At 51.3% G+C, this 23,158-nt stretch overlaps 2 protein-coding genes across 5 annotated transcripts; both read right to left on the bottom strand.

Moving 5' to 3' along the window:
• Nucleotides 1-2,487: 2,487 nt before the first annotated feature.
• Nucleotides 2,488-10,498, bottom strand: Dyrk1b (dual specificity tyrosine phosphorylation regulated kinase 1B). Of its 4 annotated transcripts, XM_078032081.1 has the most exons (12): nt 9,543-10,325; nt 8,156-8,319; nt 6,996-7,115; nt 6,717-6,905; nt 6,225-6,372; nt 5,068-5,354; nt 4,633-4,779; nt 4,402-4,542; nt 4,068-4,103; nt 3,788-3,983; nt 3,321-3,427; nt 2,488-3,225 (listed from the first exon to the last, which is right to left on the bottom strand). In XM_078032081.1, the coding sequence occupies exons 1-12, from the start codon at nt 9,982-9,984 to the stop codon at nt 2,854-2,856; spliced, it is 2,349 nt and encodes a 782-aa protein (XP_077888207.1). In that variant the 5' UTR covers nt 9,985-10,325; the 3' UTR covers nt 2,488-2,853. The 4 variants fall into 4 exon arrangements, with proteins under 4 accessions (XP_077888207.1, XP_005336478.1, XP_077888206.1 ...); XM_005336421.5 differs by lacking the exon at nt 9,543-10,325 and adding an exon at nt 10,334-10,498 and having other exon boundaries at nt 3,788-4,103; XM_078032080.1 differs by having other exon boundaries at nt 3,788-4,103.
• A 256-nt stretch (nt 10,499-10,754) lies between these two features.
• On the bottom strand, nt 10,755-21,218 carry Fbl (fibrillarin rRNA 2'-O-methyltransferase). Its single transcript, XM_005336424.5, has 9 exons — nt 21,082-21,218; nt 15,826-15,990; nt 15,630-15,731; nt 15,453-15,547; nt 14,275-14,445; nt 13,064-13,196; nt 11,786-11,898; nt 11,013-11,158; nt 10,755-10,872 (listed from the first exon to the last, which is right to left on the bottom strand). Exons 1-9 carry the CDS (start codon nt 21,089-21,091, stop codon nt 10,848-10,850), a joined length of 960 nt encoding a protein of 319 aa, XP_005336481.1. The 5' UTR covers nt 21,092-21,218; the 3' UTR covers nt 10,755-10,847.
• Between the last annotated feature and the right edge of the window lie 1,940 nt (nt 21,219-23,158).

The raw sequence follows: 23,158 nt of genomic DNA, 5'->3' as shown, positions 1-23,158 counted from the left end.
CTCATGAAGCTGATGGTATGGGGGGGAGGAGTGTCAATAAACAAGATAAATTGTACAGTGTGATAAACAGTGATATGATTAACATAAGGAAAAATGGATGTCAGTGGTATAATTTTTGAAGGATGGTCATGGAAGATCTCAAGAAGAAAGTATTATCTGAGTAAAAAACTAAAGGAGGTGAAGGAATGAGTATGGGAAATCTGGGACATGAGTCTTCCAGGCAAAGGGAACAGCAAGTGCAAAGGTCCTGAGGCCAGTGTGGCTGGAGCAGAGTGAGTGATAGTCCACCATGTCACAGAGATGATGAAGGCAGACTGTGCAGGGCCTTACAGGCCATGGAGAGGACTCTGGCATTTAACATGGGTGAGATGGAGCTGAGTAGGGGAGGTTCTGAGTAGGGGAGGGATAGGACCAATGCAGATGTTCAGATTGGACATGTGAAAAACAGATTGAACAGGAGCAGGAAGACCATCAAGGTTCTACCATAGGAGTTCAATTTGATAAAGATGACTTTGGAGATACCTCCAGAAAAACAAGGAGATATGAGGTAGACAGTTGGTCAAGAGCTCAGGGGAGGGGTTCTGGGCTGGAAACAGAAATGTGAGACACACATTTCTGTGCCTGTCTCAAATTCTTCATGGACCTACATGATCTGGCCCCTTCTGATGTCCCTAGGCTCATCTGGCACCTTAAAGTCAAGGGTTCTCTCTCTCTCACACACACACTCACACACAACCTGACTCACTTCCTAGCTCTGTGATCTTGGGCAAATTACTTAACTACCTCTATTTTCTGTACCTTTATTTGCAAAGGGGAGATGACAATAGCACCTGTCTCCAAATACTGTTAATTCCAAATATTTTTACTGAGTGAGCTGAGTATAGTTCAGTGGTAAAGCATTCAATTCCCAGTACTGGAGAGAGGAAAAAAATTAAGGAAAAATTTAATTGGGAATCTACAATCTGTTTCACGGGCTGGAGATACCCCTTCCCCAGCCCCTCTACCTCTTCCACAAAACTGCCAACTCAACCTTCTGGATTTCTCTGCTACCAATCTCCATCCTTCCCTCCCTATCATAGCCCCTGCTCTGATCCATCCAGGATCTCTCTTGCCTAGGAACCTGTTACAGAGACTGCCAGACCCCAGCCTCTTGATTGCAACAAAACTGAAGCATGCTCCCTGACTTCTAAAAATCCTGTAGTGACTGCTCCTTGTTCTCAGGACAAAGGCCAGCTCTCTAGATGGTCAAGAAAATGTCCCACGAGTTAATTCATTCAGAACTTTCAAAACGATCTCCACCAAAATATAAAAAACAGGTTCTTTCCAGGACTACCTTTGCGCATGCCATTCCAGGGGACTGCCCCCCAACACATCCTTCTGTCTGCAGGTCTTAGCTCAGCTCCTACTCTCCCTGGAAGCGCCCCCTACTCTGCCTCCTCCCGGTTCTCACCGCGTTCCAGGATGAACAGGCACAAGTCCGCAAGGATGTCCTGGCCTGTCTTCCGACAGGAGCTTGCCGCAAGCAGCCTAGTCACACTAACCAGTGATAGCTCTCGTGACAGGGCCGCTTTAGGCCTCAGCGCCTACCTCCTGCTCCAGAACCGCGAGCACATAACCTGCACGCAGTGACGAGGGACCCACCTTCCGTATGCCCGCCAGCCACACACCTACGCAGAGAACTGCCCAAACGCCCCAATCACGGCTTCCTTCACCTCTACTGCCTGCCTCTACCAGGCGCCCGAACAACCCCGACTGCTGATTGGCTGCCTCAAGTCCCGCCCCCACGCGTGAGCGGAGAATTCTGGTCTTCGTAGTTTCCCAACGAAAAATGGATAAAGAAACTACGTCCTAGAACTTCATTTCCCAGGAAACGCCACGCCCCAGCAGTAGGAGAACGTACCCTTTGTGAACCAGGAAGTTCCTGATTGGCCAGTTGAGACAGACGTTTCCAAATTGCCGGGGAACAAGACCACTTACCTGGAACCCAGGGAATATCTTTTTGCCTGAGACTCTCAAAAATGCTTTGTTCGCAATGATTTCAAAGGGGGAAACCAGACATGGACGGGGTGAAGTCTGTACCTATTGCCTGCCTGTCCCTCAAGTGGCACTAACAGGGCCTGCTAAGTACACCCAGCATGTACCGATGGCTGCCCAGCATAAGGAGACCCGCCTGTATATTCTGTGGCTTATGAGAGCATAACATGGTATTTTCCAGACAGAAGAGAAGGGGGCCTTTACCTTTCAGGGCCTTAGTTTGCCCTGGAAAAGGCAAATGTGGGATAGGATCCTATCCAGATTTGTCTAGGATTCCATAGCCCCAGAACTTCTGCAGCCCCAAGACTGAACCAACATCCCTAATGTCTCCAGAAGAGATGTATCCACACCACAAAGCTCTTCTGGCACCCCCCCTCCCCAAACTCCCTTCCCCACCATGCCTCTAAGGGCCAGATGAGGGGAACCAAGGCCCTGCAAACGCTCAGGCAGGCATGTGAGAAAGCTCTTTACTGGGGGGTACAGCAAGGAGGAGCAAGGCCATCTCCCCCTACCTGCCCCCACCCCCTCCTAGGGCCCTGGGATGAGGGGGGTCTCCCCTCCACCGGACCACCACTGTCTTTGGTACAATAAATAGAAAACAAGGGGGGATAGGGGGTCAAGGGTCCAGTCCTCAGTGGGGAGAGTGTGGCCAACCCCCTCTCCTTGACCCCCTGCCCCAGGCCCCAATCAGTGCAGGCCTCACCCACCCCAGCTGGGTAGCAGCAATTCCAGTCAAGGGGATAGATGAGGATGGGAGCCCAGGGCCCCCAGATGGGGGGAGGGTATGGCTTCAGGAGGGGCCCCAGGGAGAGGGCAGGGTCATGAACTGGCTGCTGTACTCTGGGGTACACCACGAAGGCCTAGGCGAGGCCCCAGAGTGGCAGGGTCATCAGGGGGTGGGAGAGGTGGACGACCTCCTGTCATCCGAGTCCGGAGGGCTGAGGCAGCCGGGTGCTGGGGGGCAGGCGCTGGGTGAGGTGGGGAGCAGTCTGGAGGGCCTCCCACCAGGCTCACATCCATCAGCTCCGGGGGTGGTGGCGAAGTTGGTGATGGGGGACGGCCAAGGCATCGGGGTTGAGGGGGTAACTGGGCCCCTGTCCCCGGCAGTGACGAGGCAGAGGTAGGGGCTTGATGTGTCTTGTGGGGCACATCACCCCCCGCCCAAGGGCGCAGCGGCTGGGAGGGTGGGACCTAAAAAAACCAAAGCAGCAGTTGGTGAGACAGACCTGGGTCTGAAAGTCTAGGTGTCCCATCACCCACCTTCAAAGCCCTCAAAGCCCCAGTACCTGGGGGCTGTTCATCTCACAGTCAGTGATGGGGGGCCCAGGGCCCCCACAGTATCTGTTGCTGTAGCGATAGGTCCGGTTGTCACTGGAGGAGCCACTGGAGCCTCCTGGAAGTGCCAGGGAGGAGAGGCCACAGGTGAGGAGAGAGGTAGCTGGTTTGGGGGTTCCCAAGTCTGTTTTGAGGCCTAGGCCCAGATTTGTACTCATCCGCCAGAACTCATCTGAAGGATCCAGTTTTGCGATTTGGGGTCAGATTTTTGTTTTGGGCGTTAAGAGTCAAAACAGTTTTAGGGATGTGAGCCCAGGCCCAGCTTCAGGAGTCATGTCAGGGCCACATGGAACTTGCTTACCCCACCTTATTTTGGAAAAATCAGGCTGTTTCAAAGGCCCACTGACAGGTCACCCAGGCCAGGGCAAACCAGAGCTGACCCCACCCTGCTGTTCCCTTCTGGGCACTGGGCACCCACCAGAGCTGGAGATGGAGCTGGCGGTGCTAGAGGAGGGGCACGTGTCGAGAGGTGCGGGCGAGGTGGAGGCACTGCTGCCTGCCGGGCCCGTGTTGGTGGCCTCGTCGGCCGTACGGCGGAAGAAACCATGCTGCAGAGCCCCCAACGGGCTGATGCGGGCGGCGGGCTCATACTCCAGCATGCGCAGCACCAGGTCCTGGAAGCGGAGGTAGTCGGCGGGGCTGTGGCCCGGCTCCCCCGCCCGCCGGCCCCCGGGCCCGCCCGTCTGCACGCCCAGCACCTCCTGCAGCCGCCGTGTCCCGGGGCCCTGGTAATCCTGGCAGGGAGGGGGTGGGAGGGGGGGCAAGAGAGTGGCCGTCAGTGGGCAGGAGGGGCAGGGAGACACACACGGGGAAACAGAGGCACAAGAGAGAAAGTGGAAAGAGAGAAGCTAGAGTTGCGGGGTAGGAAGGAGAGACGGGGTGGGCAGGGGAGGAAGGAAAGGGTAAACAAGGCGGAAAGGAAGAAAGGGGGAGACACTGGGAGGGAAAACAAGGAGGGAGAGAGGGAGCCCCAAGTGTGAGAGAGTGAGGGGCCACCAGGGTGGGAGGAGTGGCGCGGGGCAGGAGCCGCACCTTCCTGAGTTCCTTTGTCCTTCGTAGAGTCCAGCCACCCCCAGGCAGCCGCTCAAAGTATTTGCGAGCCTTGGGTGCCTGCTCCAGCATGGGGGCCGGTGGGATGCCCAGCACCTCCACAATGCGGCTCATCTGGTCCACCTGTGGGCGGGCGGTGGTCAGGGGTACCAGGCCAGCCAGGCTCCACCCTTCCACCTCCAGTACAGCCCTTCCTGGGGGGCGGGGGCGCACCTCATTGGAGCCGCTGAAGAGGGGTTCTCCCGTGTGCATCTCCACAAGGATGCAGCCCAGGGACCACATGTCAATGGCCAGGTCGTAGGGCGTGCCCAGGAGTACCTCTGGTGAGCGGTAGAAGCGGCTCTGGATATACTGGTAGATCTGGGGGAGGGAAATAGTCAGGAGTCCCAGCCTCCCTTACTGATGCCACTGGCACCCACAAAGCTAAGAGGACCCAACTGGGAACGAATGACCCTTTCCCCTCCTAGTGGACAGTGTATCTGTGGACCTCTCTTCTTCCAGCCAGCAGGGGCCCTCTAGGACAGCACCAGCTGAAATCCCCAACTCCAGCGCAATCCCTCAGGTGTAGTCTCTGCAGTCCTGGGCTAGCCCGGCCCCACCAGCCCCACCCACCCTGCTAGCCCCGCCCCTGGACGGTTTGAGCCGCACCCGCTGGCCAAGCTGGCAGGAACTGCCGAAATCCACAATCTTGATAGCACTGCGCTTGGGGTTGCAGAGTAGGATGTTCTCTGGCTTGAGGTCGCAGTGAATGATGCTGAGCTCCGGCGTAGCCAGGAAGAGCAGCGCCGTGCAGAGCTGCTGCGCTAGTTTCCGGGTCAGATTCAGTGAGACGCCTCGGAAGTGTGTGTTGCGCAGGAGGTCGTACAGGTTGTAGGACAGCAGCTCGAACACCAGGCACAGGTGGTTGCGGAACATGAAGTGCCGCTTCAGGTGGACTATGGGGGAGGTGAAAGAGGCAGTAACAGAGAAGACACAGGTTCAGAGAGGGCCAAAGGTAGACCAGGGTCACACAGCAATGAGTACCTCAGCTTCCTAAGCACTGGCTAAATTGTTGGGTGCCCATGGATACCTCCCATCAATCAAGATGTTTCTATATGGTGTGTAACTTGAGTCACACAGGAAATTCTCTTTTCAAGTTTCTGTCAACCTTCTGATTAAACCAAATAAAAGGTTTCTGTTAGTTCCTAACATAATTCTACACTTCCTCATTTGATTTTATAGATAGCATTGTTTTCATCGTAGTTATATCTATTTTTGTGGCAAGAAACACTGGTTTTCCTTTTGTAGGAAGACTGTAAATTTTCCTTTCAAGAGAAACAGTCAATCTCCTTGCTAATTCTAAGAGGAATCAGTGGCAGAAAAGAAAGAAAAAAAAAGAAAAAACAAAGACTGGCATAGATGTTGACAGTCAAGGCTCTGGAACCTTATCAAAATATAGCTCTGCTGAATACAAGCTGTCACCTCATGCAAGTGACAACATGGAATGCCTGGGTTTCTTATCTCCAACATGTGGGCAATAGTGCCCTGTCCCTCATGGGACTGTGGTGAGGTCATTTATGTAAAGTGCTTATCACAAAGCCTGGCCCTTAATGAGTACTCGATAAACCCTGACCACGGTTATCAAGTGAACGGGCAAAAGTTATAAAAACAACAGGAGACTCCATAAGGCTGAGAGGTACAGACCAGGTGCTGCCCTAAAAACAGCAGGTAACCTCCTGTATGTGGGGGGGGGGACAGGTAACCCCTCCCTATCCCAGGGTGCACCCTCTGCCAGGTACCCAGGCCCAGCCAGGCCCAGGCCTCACCTATGTAGTACTTCATCTCTGTGTCATGCTGGTTCATCAGCTCCAACAGTCGAAGCTCAATCTGGGCCTGGTTCAGGAAGGCCTTTTTGTTCTTGATGATCTTGATGGCCACCAGCTCCTGAGTCTGATGATCATAAGCTTTCACCACCTGTCAGGCAGGGCATGTGACCAAGTGAGGCGGGGGTGGGACAGAGCCAGGCACTGCTCTTCCCTTCCAGCCAGAAGACCCAGCAATCACAGGATTACTACTACTACTTCAAAACTGAGTGCTCACCATCAGCTGAGCAGTGATATGAACATGGACATAAACTATCTTCTGTGGAGTCTTATTATTTGTATTTTTACAAAAAAGTAAACGGGGAAACATTGAAACCTAGTGACTGGACAGGAGTAAGTGACCCAGCACAGGACTTGAAGACCCGGATGTCTGGGTCAATGTCTGTGGGTGCCTGTGCCCCCTAATCCCTGGACAGCATGGGGCTTGTCTTGTACCTGGCCAAAGGAGCCTTTGCCAATGAGAGAGTCAATCTCGTAGCGTTCCAGCCAGCGCTCGCCACTGCGCACAATATAGTCATGGTTGTCATCGTCATAACCATGGTTCAAGACCTTCTTCTCCTTCTTGGTGCTCGAGTCCTGGGGTGGCGCCTGCTGGGCCCGCCGCTTCTTCTTGGCATAGTACACCTGCCCAGCCAGCCAGAAAAAGGGAACTGTGAGCCTGGAACAGCCGAGACCCCCCAGCACTCAGCCCAGGAACGTCCAGCACCTGCCCACCTCATTAATGTGCTTGTAGGTCTTGATGAGGTCCACAGAGAGCTTGCGCAGCGGAGCTGAGGTTGCGTCCCGGAAGGCCAGGGGCAGCCTCCGAGGCAGTAGCCGCACATCAGGCAGTACCTGTGGGGCAGCGTGAGGAGAGGACAGTGAGGACAGGCCTTTGCCTTAGAACTCCTGGAGAGAAGAACTAAAGGGGCGGCTGGCTCATCATGGTCACACACATATTTAACTGGTCCTTGTCTAGCTCCCCCACTAGAACATAAACTTGTCTTGTCCTTGCTGACTCTCCAGTGCCTTGAGCAGGGACCAGCACATGATGAATGTTGGCTAGAAATCTGTCCTGTGAAAAAAGGAGTGAATGGTTTACCCCTGACCTTTCCCCCAGACCCTGGGTCAGTTCTTTCACTCTTTTCTGAACCTCAGTGGGAGAGCTCATACAGAATACCTGGGCTCTGCCCCTCAAACATTCCACCTGAGATCATCTCTTCAAGGATTCCCGCCTCTGAAGTCCTCCCAAATCCATTCACTGTCAACCCCTGGGGCCTTCCCAACCCTCGCCCCACGTGCTTGCTTTGGCAGCACATATGCCAACCCTCATTCCCAGGGAGCATCTCTGCCTGCTTCCTTCACTGCAAGGTTCTTGGGTCGGGACCTGGCCCCTTGGACCTCCTGCTCCACCCTTGCTTCCGGTTCTACATCTCAGAGCCTTATCTACTGCCTCTGGAAATCTGCACACCACTCTGGCCCTGTATGTAGCCCCAGACCCTTCAGGCTCAGCCCCTTTCCCCACTGACCCCTCCAGGTCTTTTACTCCAGACTTTCTTTTCTCACTTTCTGTCTGCTGTGTGCCTGGCACTGTCCTTAGCACTTTCCCTGTGTGCTGTGTTTAACCCTAGCAATAACCCCGCAAGGGAGGCATTGTCATTGGCTCAATTTTACTCAACAGAAAGCCGACGTGTGGGGGACCTAATGCAGCCAACATGTCAGGATTTGAACTCAAGCTCCCCAAAATAATTGCCTGAAACTATTCTACTTCCATGGGTCTCACAATGTCCCCTGGAGACTATCCTGCACAATGGCATCATCTTTTGACCCTCAGACCCTTCTATTCCCAGCTTCCCTCTACCTCCTGGCAGATGAGGAGCCAGCTGAATGCCTACCTGTGTGTGCTCCTGGGGCCCCGGGAAGCCAGAGAAGGGACCATGGCCTGGTGGGACGGCCATGGTGGGCTCAGAGGGCCGCAGGGGTGCGAGGCCTGGAGCGGGAGCCCGGCCGGGGGGCGCCTTCTCGCATCCTGCACCTCGGCTGCCACCGCCGCTGAGACCTGAGAGCAGGCGGAGGTGGGAAAACAACATGGAATGTGGGGATATGTGGGACAGTGCCAGGCAGGGAAGAGGTAGGCACAAGAGAGAAGGCAGGGCACGAGGGAAGGAGAAAAAGAGTGCAATAGAGCAACAGGTAGCAGTACAGAGGGGACAGAGAGCACGTGAGTGGGAGAGGGTGGCACAGCAGAGTCCCACAGCAAATGATAATAAAATAAGTAAATGAGGCAGCACAAAGAAAAGAATACATAAAAGGGATGATTGGGAGCCGGACAATGTGGGAGGAGGTGGATATGGACAGTGACAGGAAAGGAGGACAGAAAGACACCAGTAATTGGGGGAGGAAAAGAGAAGACAGAAACCAGGGGCACTCTGGGGAGAACTCTTTCTTTCTTCCCTTTTCTACTCATGGCTCTCCCCACGGCCCCACATACAAGACTTCACCCTCAAATATTCTTTCCTGAACACCAGGATGCTCCAGTGCCACAGTAAGGACCCTCCACTTTAAATAGACCCTTCCCAGTAAGATCCCCCCAAGCCACAGCAAGAGTCCTCTGCAGGCCCCGAAAACCATATCAGGATCCTCAGGGACCTCCAGGCCACATGGAGGTCTGAGAAACCCTATGACAGAGTCTTCAACTACCAGGGTATTCCTTTCCCAGGGCACCCTCTCCGTATCATGCCAAGACCTTTTCCCTATATTAGGTCCTCCCAAACCAGGAACCATCCCTCCAGGAAGTCTCTCTATGCCATATTTTAGTTTTTCTGGGCCCCACAAGAGATCTACCCCATATTACTTTAAGACCCCCTCCCAGACAAGGCCAACTCCTCCACCTCACGGGCTTATGGGGGAGGCGAGTTTTCCTGCAGTTTGAAACTATTATCCTTTTCTCCCCTATACTGGATCTTTGCCCCCACTCAATTACCCAATATGCCTACCAGAGCTCTTTCTCCAGCCACCCCTCTACACCAGGTCATTCTACAACGGTGTCTATTCCTAGAAGGGCCCTATAGCCAAATCCCCAAATATCACATAGGATTCTCTCTTTCCAGTGTCTGCCACGACAAAATCCTCTTCCTATGGAACTCTCTCCATACCAAATCCTATCTGTCCCATGCCTTGCCACTCCAGGACCCCTTCCTCTCTTGGAGCTTGCACCACAAACAACCTCTTCCCAGGGCCCCCCCCACATTAGGACCAAATCTCCCAGCCCCCACCCCCTACCCGGGTCAGGGCTGGCGCGGGGCCCACGGGGGGCTGGGGCGCGCTGGGGCCCCCAGTGGGGTGGGCGAGCGGCCAGCATGGCGGTGGTGATAGCAGCGGTGAGAAGGTGGCCGCCTGTCCCCGGCCCCGCCGGCCCTGCAAGCCCCGCGGTGGTGAGGGCAAGCGGGACAGGCTGCCCCGTGGGTGACAACAGCCGCCGCCGCCGCCGCCTCGGGCGGGGAGAGGAGGGGACGAGGGTCAGCCCGGGGCACGCGGGGGAAGGGGAGAGCAGGTGGACGGGGGAGGGGAGGGTTAACCCTCGCCCCACCGGCCCCGCCCCGCCCCGCCCCGCGGCCACCTGCCCCCCGGGGACCCTGGTGTCCCGCCCTCCACCCAGGAGGCCCGCCCCGGCCCGCAGAGACCCGGCGGGCGGGGCCAGAGTTTGGCAATCCGCACCTCCCATGGCAACAACCGTGCCATTGGTCGTCGCTGCCAAGAGCTGAGCCAATCACAGACCAGGGCAGCTGTTGCTAGGCGACGACGAAGCGGCCGGCGGAGCCGAGCCCAAACAAAGGGCGGGAGTGGGGCCCGGCAGCCCCCTCCCAGCCTCCCTCTCAAGAAGGCTCCCTCGGGCTCGGCCCCTTCCAGGAATCCGACTATGAATAGCTAGGCACGGCTCGCACCTGCCCGATGCCCCCCTCCTCTTCTCCCTCGGCCTCGTGCTAAGTCTCGCGGCGACGCAGGCAGGGCGGATCCCGCCCTGCCCTCCTTCCCGCAAGCGCGTGCCGCCCCGCCCGTTGCCGCGTCGTTACCTGAGGGCGCGGGTAAGGGGACTCAAACTGCTCGGGGAGCCCGAGCTCAGACCTGCCCACTGGCTGAGGGTATCCGGCGGACGCAGCAAGCCAGGGCCCCGATTACCCAGTAATGCAACCAGCAAAATGGCGACCACAACAAACCGACCCCCCCTCCCGCCTCAGGCTCCGCCCCATCTCATCCACTCCCCTCACGTGACATAGGGTAACACTCTACGCCTGCGCTCTGCGGCGCTTACTGGCACACATGCGCAGTGAGCTGCCAATAACCGAAATCTGGGTTAGGACGGCTGCACAAGAATCTGCTGCAAGAAGAGCAAGGGCTGTGACAGGATGCAATTCCAACCCCCACCAAGCAAAGTTGACTGAGGGCACATGGATCCTGTTGTCTACAGACAACAGCAATTACAGAACAATCAGCTGCAGGGAGCGACTGGATCAGTCTTTTAATAGAAAAAAATCAACATTCAACAGTAGCAACACACATCTCTTGGAATCCAGACAGCTTTGAGCTTCAGTTCTTCACCTTGGGAGGTGGCCTGTGTGCAGAAGATAGGAGATTGGGGATGGGGAGATGGTGTCACAGCTTGTCATCATTTTGGGGTTCCCCAGAACCATGGCACTGCTGGTGCCTGGAAGGGAGGTCTCTGTCCCGGTGGATTACTGGGCCCCTGCTCACCTGTACACACCCACAACCACAGCATGGTCTCTTTCATAGGGCTCTAGGGTCAACTGTTCCTGGGGCTTCATGTTCTCCTGCTGCATCTTCTTCACTTCAGAGGCAAACACGGCCTCAGCTGAGGCTGTGGAGTCAATGCAGTTGGCCTACAGAGGAGGAAGGATTTGCGGGCTGCAGCAAGGCAGTGGGCTTTTCCCCTTTTTTCATGCTTTTTAAACCAGAAGTATGTCTTCATCAAGTGAAACCCAGGCTTGCAAATGTGGTCAAAGACTTAATTAGAATAAGTTTTAAATATGGTTCTCTGAAGTAGGATGTCCTATTTATTTAAAAGTCAGTGTTTAAATTTTAAACCCAGCTTTTTTTTTTTTCCTCACCTATTTCATCTTAGTAATATTAGTATGAAGCTGGGAACAATAAAACCAAGGTCATAAAAGGCTAACAAATGGTGAGCCTGGTGAAAGGCACATGGCGGAGTTTTTAATCTCAAAAACATTCTGAAAAATGCACTCACTACTAGTCCATTTCCCATTCCATGTCAGGATCTGTTTAAACACTTCACATACATCGATTAATTTAATCCTTACATCAACTCTTAAGAAGACAGGTATTTCTATGTTGCAAGAAAAGAAATTGACAAAGATTAAATAACTTACTCAATTGGAATTCAAACTAAGATGGTCATCATGCACATGACTGCCACTCTCTTGCCTCTTTTACCCAAAAGATACCCCCCAGGATGTTGCCACTGTGTTTTAGATTTTCAAGCCCCGCACCTTAATAGAAATTACAAAGTGTCCTCCATTGCGCAGGAAAGTGTGGGCATTTAGGGCCACAATCCGGGTCTGGTCTGGCTGGGCCACGTCTGCAAAGATCACATCCACCATTGCTAAGGAGAAAGGACGATACTGTTAAAGAAGTTGGATACATGCTAGATTGTTCCAGATCCTCCCGTGGGGCCTGTGCTCCATTACCAGCAGTTTCCTGGAAGAGTCTTCCTACTTCCAGTCTCACTCTTTCCAAATGATCCCCCTTCCCTCCACAGTACCCCGAGATGGGTCCAAACACCACTTATCCAATCCTCTTAATTGGATGCCATTTACTCTTGTGGCCAACTGGGCTGGGTATGGGGGAGACAGAGAGGAGTCAGACCTGGACCCTGTCCTTGAGGTGCTCTGAGGTCTTGAGGAAGAAAACAGACACATCATGAGAAAGACAAGTAAAGCTGAGTAGTTTAAAGGCAAGAGTGGGAACAGGCCTGTGAAAAAACTACAGGACAAGGGGAAGGAAATGACTGTGTTTGGGGAAAAAAAATGCACAAAAAGAAAAATGAATGGAATGAAAATATTTTTAAGGCAACGTGACTTTAAAAAAATGAAAAGGTAGTTTAGTGAAAACTGATTCTTTAAAAACTGGGAAAAGCAGATAGCAAATGTTCTTATCAGTTACCTCTGGGGAGAGATTTAAAAGACTTTCCATTTTTATACTATATTTTAAAAAAATAGTTATTAATATTCAATAGGCCCATGTGGGGAGAGGAAAGACAGTAGAATGAAACAGACATTATTACTGTATATATATATTTGACTGTATGACCAATGATTCTGCAACATGTACATTCAGAAAAATGAGAAATTATATCCCATTTATGTATATCAAAGTGCATAAAAGCATTCTACTGTCATTATAACTAATTAAAACAAAAAAGAAATTTAAAAAAAATATTCAATAGGCCCCTCTGATCCAGGCCACACACAGATTGTGCTTTCTGGGCTAGGATCTCACCAGACAATAAGGACCCCGGAAAGTGGCTTCTTTTGTTTAGGAACACTGTAAAGATTAAGAGAAGGGAGGAGACAAGTCTGCTTCTTCCATGGCACCAGATATATGAACCCCTGAAGCAGGGTCATGACCTTCACCACCTCTCCTGGTTCCCCTCCCCATTTTTCCATTCCCATCCATTGTTCTTCCAATCTGACCCCGTCTGAATCTTCCAGGAAACCTGGTTTGGCATGCCTTGCCTGCCCTGGGCCATCCCATGGACCCACTCTCACCAATGAGCATGCGGTATTTGTGTGGATGTCGAGCATCTTCGATCACAGGAATAATGTTGGTCCTCTTCTTGGCCAAGTTAATGAGGTCACGGCCAGATCGGTGAGAGAACTCAACTGCATAGACCAGTCCATCCTAAGATAAATCCAATAATAATCAGCAACAACACTGGTCCTCATCTAGGGAATGACTACTTTGGGTTCATCCACTGCACATCACTTCAGACTCCCAACAAAATCCAACTATTTAAATACTGTTATTATCATACTCATATTACAGGTGAATAAACTGAGGTTTGAAGTCACTGGCCAAGGGTCACTCAGTTATCAGCAAAGCTACACAATCCTAGTTTGCCTGATCTGAGAGCCCAGGCTCGCCAAAAATAGGCAACCAAAGCACAGAGATGAAATAACCAGAGCTAAGAGTATTTGAAATGGATCAGGCCCTTATAGGAATTAACTTATTTAACTGTCACAACAACCTCATTCTCCAGAGTATTAAAGCCACTTCATCATTAAATACCCAAGAGTCTAGGGTTTTTAACATGCCTATAATCATAAGTGAACAAGAAGTCATGAAATGAGATACACACATGCCAGGTGCCCTCTGTGGGAAACCAGAACACACAAGAAATGCAGACTGGAAACTATGAGAACTACTGGTTCTTTCAAGAGAAACTAGATGATCAGATTTTGGGTACATAAATCCCCATTCCCCACTCCTTTACGGGGATTAATCCCAAAGGAATTTTACTACTGAGCTATTATCGCCAGCCCTTTTCATTTTTTTATTTTGAGACAGGGTCTTGCTGAGTTGCCCAGGCTGTCCTCAAACTTGAAAAGGTTGTCCTTGCACTTGCAATCCTCCTACCTCAGCCTCCTGAGTAACAGGATTATAGGTGCGAGCCATCACACTTGGCAGAAGACATGAATTTTTAAAGAAGGCAACAAATCCAAATAGTTTGGTATCTATACTCCCAGCTCTGGATCCCACAAATGCTGGTCTTCCCATGCCCATACCATCTTCCTCAAGACCAAGAACCCAGGAGTGCAGCTGAATGAGCATCTACTTCAGGCTGCTCTGCTGACTCACAGGTACTGTGTCGGAAGGAGATGGCCCAACATCACATATGGTGGGGAAGCAGCTAGGACCACTTCAGGGTGACAGAGGAGGTGGCTTTTCCCTTCATCCACCTCTCTACCTGTTTACTCACCTGGCCTACGATGTCTGACACATGAGAGACGGTGGTGCCTGAAGCTGCTCCGAGGTAGAGCACTTTGGCCCCTGGCTTTATGTGGATCTGGTCCACACCACCCAGGATTGCTGCTGCCAGCTTGGAGCGGAAGGGGTTCCAGGCTCGGTACTCAATTTTGTCATCTCCCTCCTGCGTCAAGAAATATGAAGATGGAAGTCAGTGTTGGACTCTTCTATAGGACCCCATTTCCCTTGGCCCTAAGAACCCTCAAGAGAAATGAAGTTCAGTTGTTACACAGAAACTGAACATGGACTCCCAGCAGTGAGCACGACAGGTATACCCTGTCCTCGAGTGGATGTTGCTGACTTGAGAAGAGGCAGCAGGAGACGGTAAATACAAGGAATAATAGTCAGACCTGTGCACTTCTCATTTCCTGTCCTAGCACCTATTTATGCTACTCCTGGTCCCAGGTGCCGCGGACACAACAGTGAAGAAGACTCCAATCCTGCCCTTAAAGGATTAAGAATACACTGAGGTAACTAACTAAACACAAACTTGCATATTAGATGGTGAACATGCTAGGAGAGAACACTGAGCCAGGAAAGATGTGAAGTTTGGGAAACACAGCAAGGAACGTGCGAAAATCAGGAAGGGCAGCCAGGAAGGGCTGGGCAGGAGACTGCTGAACCAGACCTGGAGGGCAGGGGGAGCCATTCCAGCTACGTGGGGAAGAACACTCCAGGCAGAGGGACAGCAAACAGGAAGGCCCCAAGCAGGCCCATGGCTGGACACAGAGAAAATGACACAGGAGTAGAAGGCAGGGGACTGACGGTAAGGGCTGCTTTTAACAGACAGGGTGATATGAGCCTACCCTGTCCGAAAGACCAGGTGACACCTAACCAGAGATGCAGATGAGAAGGAAGCAGCTTTGCATGGACCTGGGAGAGGGGAGAGTGGGAGGCCAGTGTGGCTGGGGGCACCTGTGGGGAGAGTGGAGGAGACAGGCTCATGAGCGGGGAGGGGAAGTTAGAGTGTGCAGAGCCACAGGGAGGACTCAGGAGGGCCACAGTCCGACTAAGTGTTAAGATGGTCCCCTGGCTGTCATATGGAGGAAACACAGCAGGGGCAGGGAGACAAGACCACTGGTGACACCATCAGCTGGGGCCTGGTGGCTTGGAGAGGGGCCCAGGTCTCACCGAAATGGAGACTCTCTTCTCTCCATACACAGATTCACCAGGAACCAGATTCTTGGTGACGAGTGCGTCTTCTTTTCCACGACAAATGAAGACCCCTGGTGAAGGCAGAGAGTGGGGCTGAGACTCCAGCCCTGCCCTGCCCTGTCCCACAACAGCTGCCATCCCGTCCCCACTCACCCTCATGTCGATGAGGTTCCACCATCACATTCTTTCCTGACTGGTTTCCTCTTTTTCCGCCCCGGCCACGGCCCCGATTGCCACCAGGCTGGAAGCCTCCACCTACGAGGAAGAGCTGCAGTAGGAGGGGGACCCGCGGTCTCCCTCCCCTGAGGCTCGGGAAGGCCCCTGCGCCCCACTCCCAGATGTCACTTACCCCTTCCTCCTCCTCCTCCGCCACCTCCTCCTCGGCCACGGCCTCTAAAGCCACCTCGACCTCGGCCTCCACCAAAGCCCCCTCGGCCTCCGCCACGACCACCTCGACCACCTCGGTCACCAAAGCCCCCTCGGCCACCGAAGCCGCCCCCACGGGGACTGAAACCTGTGGTGGGAACAAAACCAGGAATCAGGGCCATGAAGCTTAAAAGACTAAATAGCTCTTACCTGGCAGCCCCACTCAGGTGGGACACCGAGGAGCAGTGCCGGTGTGTGGCAGGACAGGCGTCCAAGAACGTCCAAGCGCAGGAAGCGCCGAAGGAGCCCAAGTGCACGTTGGCAGAATGGACAGACACGACAGAGGAAAGTTCATAATTGACAATGGAAATGACCTTCAGTCACACACCACAGACAGGTCAAACTTAGAATTACAAAGTTAAGTGAAAAAACAAGTTTGAGAAAACCACACTAAGCACAATTTTCTTTTTGTGATGGTCAGTAACAACTAAAGTTAAAGCCACACTGTGTTGACACAGGTGGTAACTGCCCCTGCCCTGGAGGCGAGGGATCATAAAGGTAAAATCATGATTGGGTTACTGACCAGGAAGGAGTTATTAATTATGGTGCAGAGACAGGTGGAAAATGCAACCCCTATGTGTGTGTGTGTGCACTGTGGCCACAGAGTCCCCTAGATCCACCTGACGTTGCATCTGGAAGGAAAGTACCAACCCCTAAACAGAGGGCAGTTTAGTGCAATGCTTGCCCAGCTAACTCTTTTGCCTGTTTCCAAGTTTCCAACATTCTTCCCAGCTCAGGAATAAAGTGGGGAAAAAAGCAGGGCGTGGTGGTGCATGCCTATAATCTATGCAGTTTGGAAGGCTGAGGCAGGAGGATGGAGAGTTCCAGGCCAGCAACGGCAAGGCATTAAGCAACTCAGTGAGACCCTGTCTCATACGAAATAGGGCTAGGGATGTGACTCAGTGGTCGAGTGTCCCTGAGTTCAATCCCTGGTACCAATAAAAAAAAGGATAACAATCCACAAGTGGTTTAGGGATTGTCAATAATATCAGAAATTTAGGGCTGGTGATATAGCTCAGTTGGTAGAGTGCTTACCTTGCATGCACAAGGCCCTGGGTTCAATCCCTCTAGCACCACACCAAAAAAAAAAAAAAAAAAAAAAAAAACCCAGAAGCTTAATAAAAATACATTTGGAGAGACTTTATTTCAGGAAACATTGTTCTCAAAGTACAAAACAATGCGTAAAGCAGACTCAATTCTTCTGGTGCTAACCAATTCCACATTTGAATTTTCTGTGATGTTTTAAAAGCTCTGAAGTATTATTCTGAAACACCAAGTTATTTTTTCTTTTCGTTTTTTTTGGTGGTGCTGTGGATGGAACCCAGGGCCTCGCACATGCTAGGCAAGCTCTCTACCACTGAGTTATATCCCCACCCCTTTTTTTATTTTTAAGTCTTATTTTGCGACAGGGTATGGCTAAATTGACCAGGCTGGAAAAACTCAAACTTGTGATCCCCCTGCCCGACTACAGAATAACTGGGATTACAGGTGTGCAGAACTGTGCCAGCCTTCAAAAGCCACAAGACTTCTTAAAGCATGGTTAGTTTGAAAATTAGTGATGGTTTCATATTATCTCATGATGTAAATTATTCAATAATAAACTCACTAAAGTTTTTGTAAGGGTACACTATATCCACAGCCTGCCATAGTTTCATGTATCTAAATGGTATTAAAAATGAAAAAATAATTTGTTTTTGTTTTTGCTTTCTTTGAAAGTGTAACTTAATAGCTATTCCTAATCTAATTTTTTTTAAATTAATAGCTAAATGTTCAAAATACCCAAACATCACCTGGCGTTACCTCCTGTCTTGCGCTCCTCGGCAGTCTACTCTCCACATAGCAGCTAATGGTTGATCTTTTCAAGACAGCAAAATCAGGTCTCACCATTCCCCTGAACAAATCCCTCCGAGGATTTTCCATCACAAAATGAAATCAAAATTTCTTTCCCTGGCTTACAAAGCCCCAAACCAATGAGTTCAACCTGTGGCTAAATCCCTGAAACTTAAGAGATGTTGATTTAATTGTGCTGGGAATGAGGACTTTTTAGAGCTCCCCAGATGATTCTAACCCCAGTTGAGACCCAACAGACCAAGAATCTGACCCCTGCTGATTTCTCTCGCCTCACTGGGTCCCACGCTTTTCCCACCAAAGAATAGTCCAACTTCTAAAATCTCCATCATGTGCTGTTCCCACTGCCTGCTTCCTGAAGAGAGCAGAATAGCTCCCCAACTCCAATGCATTCAGGTCTCTGATCAAATGTTCCCTATCCAGGAGGGCATTCCTGGCTGCACTACCCTTACCCTGCGTTATTTCTCTTCATATATCATACCTACAATTTTAATATTATCATGGCTACCTCCTCCACAAGAATCAAGCTCCAAATGCATAAGGATTTGTTTTGGTTACTGTGGCATCTCCAGCACCATACACAACATCTGGCACAAAGTAGTGGCTCAATAAACATCAACTGAGCAACTGCCTAATGACTGTTAAGTTCCTGGGAATTGCTCCAAGGAGAAAGCACCCTCTCCTTTTGTTCAGAGATGAGGTAATCAGGTAGTGACTGGGAGAGTGCTGGTCTCTCCCCAGAGTATCCTATATAGGGAGGGAGATGGCCATGCCACTTCCATTCATGACCCTAGAGAGTAGGGGAAGGATCATGATTATCATTTCCTACCTCATAAAGTTGTAAAGATTAAATTATTTAATATCCAAAAGCACTTCGCATAATACACAGCCGGCACACAGTTCAAACTGAGGGGAGGAGTCCCTCTTCAGCAGAGAAATCCATGAGAGTCTCAACCTAGGCCCCCAAAACAGACCTGGCAAGGGTGGGCATGGGGTGCAGCAGGTGCAAGTGTAAGCTTTCGGTCCCAGACACAACGTATCCATATCCTTCAGGTGCTGGGGCTGTCAGAGAAATGTACTGAAAGGACTCACTCCTCAGGAAAAAAACACAGGTTCTTACACACTTTCCCAGAAAGTTCTGAGTTGGGGGCAGGAGGTCTATAGACCCTCTGGTTTAGCATCTGGACTTGTCTCACAGCTTTCCCCAACTGAAAAATGGCAACTCTAGCCAGGCCTAGAGGCACACACCTGTAATCCCAGGAGCTAAGGAGGCTAAGGCAGGAGGACCGTGAGTTCAAAGCCAGCCTTAGCAAAAGTGAGGCTCTAAACAACTCAGTGAGACCTTGTCTTTAAATGAAATATAAAATAGGGCTGGGGATGTGACTCAATGGTGAAGCACCCCTGGGTTCAATCCCCCTCACTTCCGCCCCAAATGGCAACTCCATCCTTCACTTACATACTTCAAACTTTAATTAGCCTTCACTCCTTTCAGACTCTGCATACAATCTGTCAGCTCTCTCTTCAAATTATATTCCCATATCAAAATGCTTTGTCAGCAAGTCCACTGCCACCACCCTGGTCCGAGCCACATCTCCTTGGTTTGGGGTATAAATGCTACTGATGTGCCTGATTCTACCATAAAGTCGTTTCCACACAGATGCAAAAGAAAGATCCCTTTAAAAACATCAATCTCACCGCATCAAAATCTCCCAAAGGCTTCCTCTCTCACTCAGGCTAAAAAGCTGACTCCAGACAATTTCTACAACTTCACATTTTACCCTGCAATGGAGAAAAGCCGGGTGGCATGTCCTCCATTCCTTGGGAAATCACACAATCACAGTCCACAGAACATATGCAGGCTTGCTGGGGTCTCAGGATACACAGCCTAGCAACTACTTCCCCTCGATGAAAAGAAAGGGAGTTCATGTAGGGTATGGATCCACAATGCCCTTGTAGATGCCTCATCTCTCCATATATGCACACACACAAGAAGAAAACAAAACCTGAACTAGAGAAACAGACCCTCTTGGCAGTGGTGAAAAACTCCCCAAACTTAGTGGACCCAGTTCTCACACTGAAGAAAAGTAGGTAGTGGGCAGGCATGATTTAGGAAGCTCTTAGACACTAGGGAGAGAAACACTAACTTGGTTCCCCTTGAGAAAGTTAAGGATGACAATTGAAGCCAATATCATGATTTGTCAAGCTGTACTACTACCTCGTTGGGCGTGGAAGTCCACACATAATCCCAGCAGCTCAAGAGGCTGAGACAGGAGGATCCTGAGTTCAAAGCCAGCCTCAGCAACAGGGAAGCATTAAGCAACTCACTGAGACCCTGTCTCTAAATAAAATAGGGCTGGGGATGTGGCTCAGAGGTCGAGTGCCCCGAGTTCAATCCCCAGTACCAAAAAAATAAATTAATTAATTAAAAAGAATACCTCGCTTAATCCTAACAGGGTGCCACTTTCTTGATGAGAAAGCTGAGGCTCAGAGAGGAAAAGCTACTTGTCCAAGGTCACCAGTAGGCTAAGAAAGTGAGCCAGAAACAAATATGGAACTGAGGTCCTTCTGTCAAAGCCATAACTCTCATTCCACGGTAAGAGGGGTTGTGAGGTGGATCCATCAGAGTAACAAGGGAAACAGAATAAATAAAGACCACTAGTGTTCTGTGCCTACCCTCCCTCCACCCACTAATGCTGGGCTTGTTTAAGTTTCTCTAACTGCAGAGTTGCGAATCCTAGGCCCCTAAATCTCCATCTCCGGGATCCGCCCCCCGGCCCCGTTAAAGCGTGGAGAGCGGGAAAATGACAAGAGAGGGCTGCACACTATCAAGCGGTGGTTCTCATCCACTCCAGTTCTCTCTGAGGAGCAAGTTTGGGAGGCAAGAGGATGGTGGTGACGATGGCGACAGGGGAGGAGACAGAGAAGCGAGCTTTCCAGACCCAGTTCCTTGTCCCAAGATCAAAACTCTCCATCTCCAACCCAAGCCAGATTCCCAAACCCGTGCACAGATGCCTGGATGCAGACTCCGGCTCAAGATCCTCAAGTGCTGCCCCCGGCCCAATACCCAATTGCCCCTAACGACCGCATCTACTAGACATCAAACCCCAATCCCAGGACCAAGACCCTCGACTCACGACCGAAGCCAGTCACAAACCTTCAGACCTCCAGGGGTCAGGATCGATCGCAGGGCAGAACCAGCATCACCTCCCCACACGAGACCGGACCCCAGGCTCAGAGCCCAGGCCCAGGCCCCATCCCTCTTATTCCGGCCTGGCACCCGGATTCCCGCTGTCCCCAGTCCTTGAACCCGGATCCCACTGCCAGCCCGCACCTGGCTTCATGGCTAGCGCTGGAGTTGCGCGGATCCGGGAGTCGGCTGCGTCCCTAACTCCACGAGTCTGGAGCTTTCGCACGTGGAAAGGAGCGCAGGCGCGCGGCGGCGTATGGCCCGTGACGCAACCACGTATCCCCGCCCCCTGGCTCACCGGCCCCGCCTGGAACTCTGCTCGCGTAGTAGGCGGGGATTCCCGGGCTTCTAAGCGCCCCTTCGAGGCCCCGCCCCCTCCGCTGGCTTCCTGCGCTCTGGGCTGCGCTTCCGGTATCCAGCTTCTCTCGAATGCGCACTCGGCTAACCGAGGCTGTTACTTTTTTTTTTGTACCGGAAGTTGAGCCCAGGGGTGCTTAGCCATTGAGCTACACCCCCTTTTTAATATTTTATTTAGAGACAGGTCTCACTATTTTGCTCAGGTTCTTGATGAGTTGCTGAAATTGGCTGCGATCCTCCTGCCTCAGCCTCCCTGGGAGCTGGGATTACGGGCGTGCGCCCCCTGCCTGGCATCAGAGCTCTTACTGAGGCCTCAATACGGGCTCTGCTCTCTCCCTCTCTTCTTTATTCCTGGCTCCCTCTGTACTCAATATGCCTTCCACCCCCAAGAATAAGCAAGCACCTTTTCTGAGTTCCCATTCATACCTTCGGAAAACATTCACTGTGGACCTCGTATGTTCCAGACACTATGAAAGGGTCAGGCGCGGTGGCGCCTGCCTTTCATCCCAGCGATTCAGGAGGCAGGAAGATAGCAAGTTCAAGGCCAGCCTCAGCAACTTAGTGAGGCTCTGTCTCAAAAAATAAAAAGGGCTGGGGAAGTGGCTCAGCGGTTAAGTGCCCCTGGGTTCAATCCTTTATTTAAAAAAACTTTTTTTTTTTCTTCAAAACTGTGGGATGAAATAGTTGAGTCTATTCTGGATTTCTAGGAACTGTGCAGTAATTTAAATGGGTCCAATTCAAGATAGTGTTACCTATTTCTTATAGAATTTACTGTTGGCCTTCTAGATAATTTTTTTTTTTCCTGAAGACAAAATTACTCAGAGTACAGTGCAGATTTGGGCTGCCAGCCTTGTTTCTTGGAGTCCTGGCACTATCTCCTGGTTCCAATGTACTTCACCTGCCAAATTACTTTGTCGACTTGAAATTGGCATTTTCAGCGAGGAATTAGTGAGTGCCTCCTGTCCCTACTTGTGCTAGGGACACAGTGTCGACTGAAACAGCCCCAGGCTCTGCCCTCCTGGAGCTGACAGTCCAGTCAGGAAACAGACTGGTCTCTGCACAGTGTAAGCCCAGAGCCAGGCCAATAAAGGAAGCACAGGCAGGCAGTCAGGGTAGGACTGAGGTGAGAGAGCCACTTGGGGCTGTTTCTGATGCTCCCCATCATCTCATCTTCCTCTGAAGCTTTCTTTTACTTTCTACCTCTAAGTACCACTTGCTTTCCCCTGATGGGGCTTTCCATGCAGAGGACTTATTTCCCTTCCACCCTCATACCCATTGGATCTGTAGATGGGTTAAGACCCCCTAGCTCCTCAGTGTCGTTTTTCTTTTCTTTTTTTCTTTTTTGGTTCCAGAGATTGAACCCAGGGTCACTTAACCACTGAGCCACATCCCTGGCCCTTTTTAACATTTTTTATAGAGACAGGGTCTCACTGAGTTGCTTGGGGCCTTGCTGAGTTGCTGAGGCTGGCTTGGAATTCATGATCCTCCTGCCTCAGCCTCCCCAACCACTGTGATTACTGACGTGAGCCATGGTACCCAGCTCCTGGCTGTCATTTCTAAACCCTCCTCTGTCTGCTCCCTGAGGAAACTTTGAAGTTTCCCTAGTCACATTGTAGCAATTGCTTTATTATTGCCAACTCTATCAACTCCCAAGCCACTTCTGCTCTTTGCGATTTTAGCTCCCACCAGACTTACTGCAACCTACGCTGCTCCCATCATTATTTTTCATGATTTCTGAATTCAGATAGATAATCTTTCAACCATTCTGGCCTCTCAGTGCCTTGACCTTCACCTCCACTCCCCCACCCCTGCCCAGTGATCCTGTATTCCACCTAGCCCTTCTCCCCTATGGTCACACTTAGAC

This window comes from Ictidomys tridecemlineatus, chromosome 15, assembly GCF_052094955.1.
Source record: "Ictidomys tridecemlineatus isolate mIctTri1 chromosome 15, mIctTri1.hap1, whole genome shotgun sequence".
Lineage (NCBI taxonomy): Eukaryota > Metazoa > Chordata > Mammalia > Rodentia > Sciuridae > Ictidomys > Ictidomys tridecemlineatus.
Note: the sequence above shows the minus strand (reverse complement) of the source record. Positions and strands in the feature narration are given on the sequence as shown.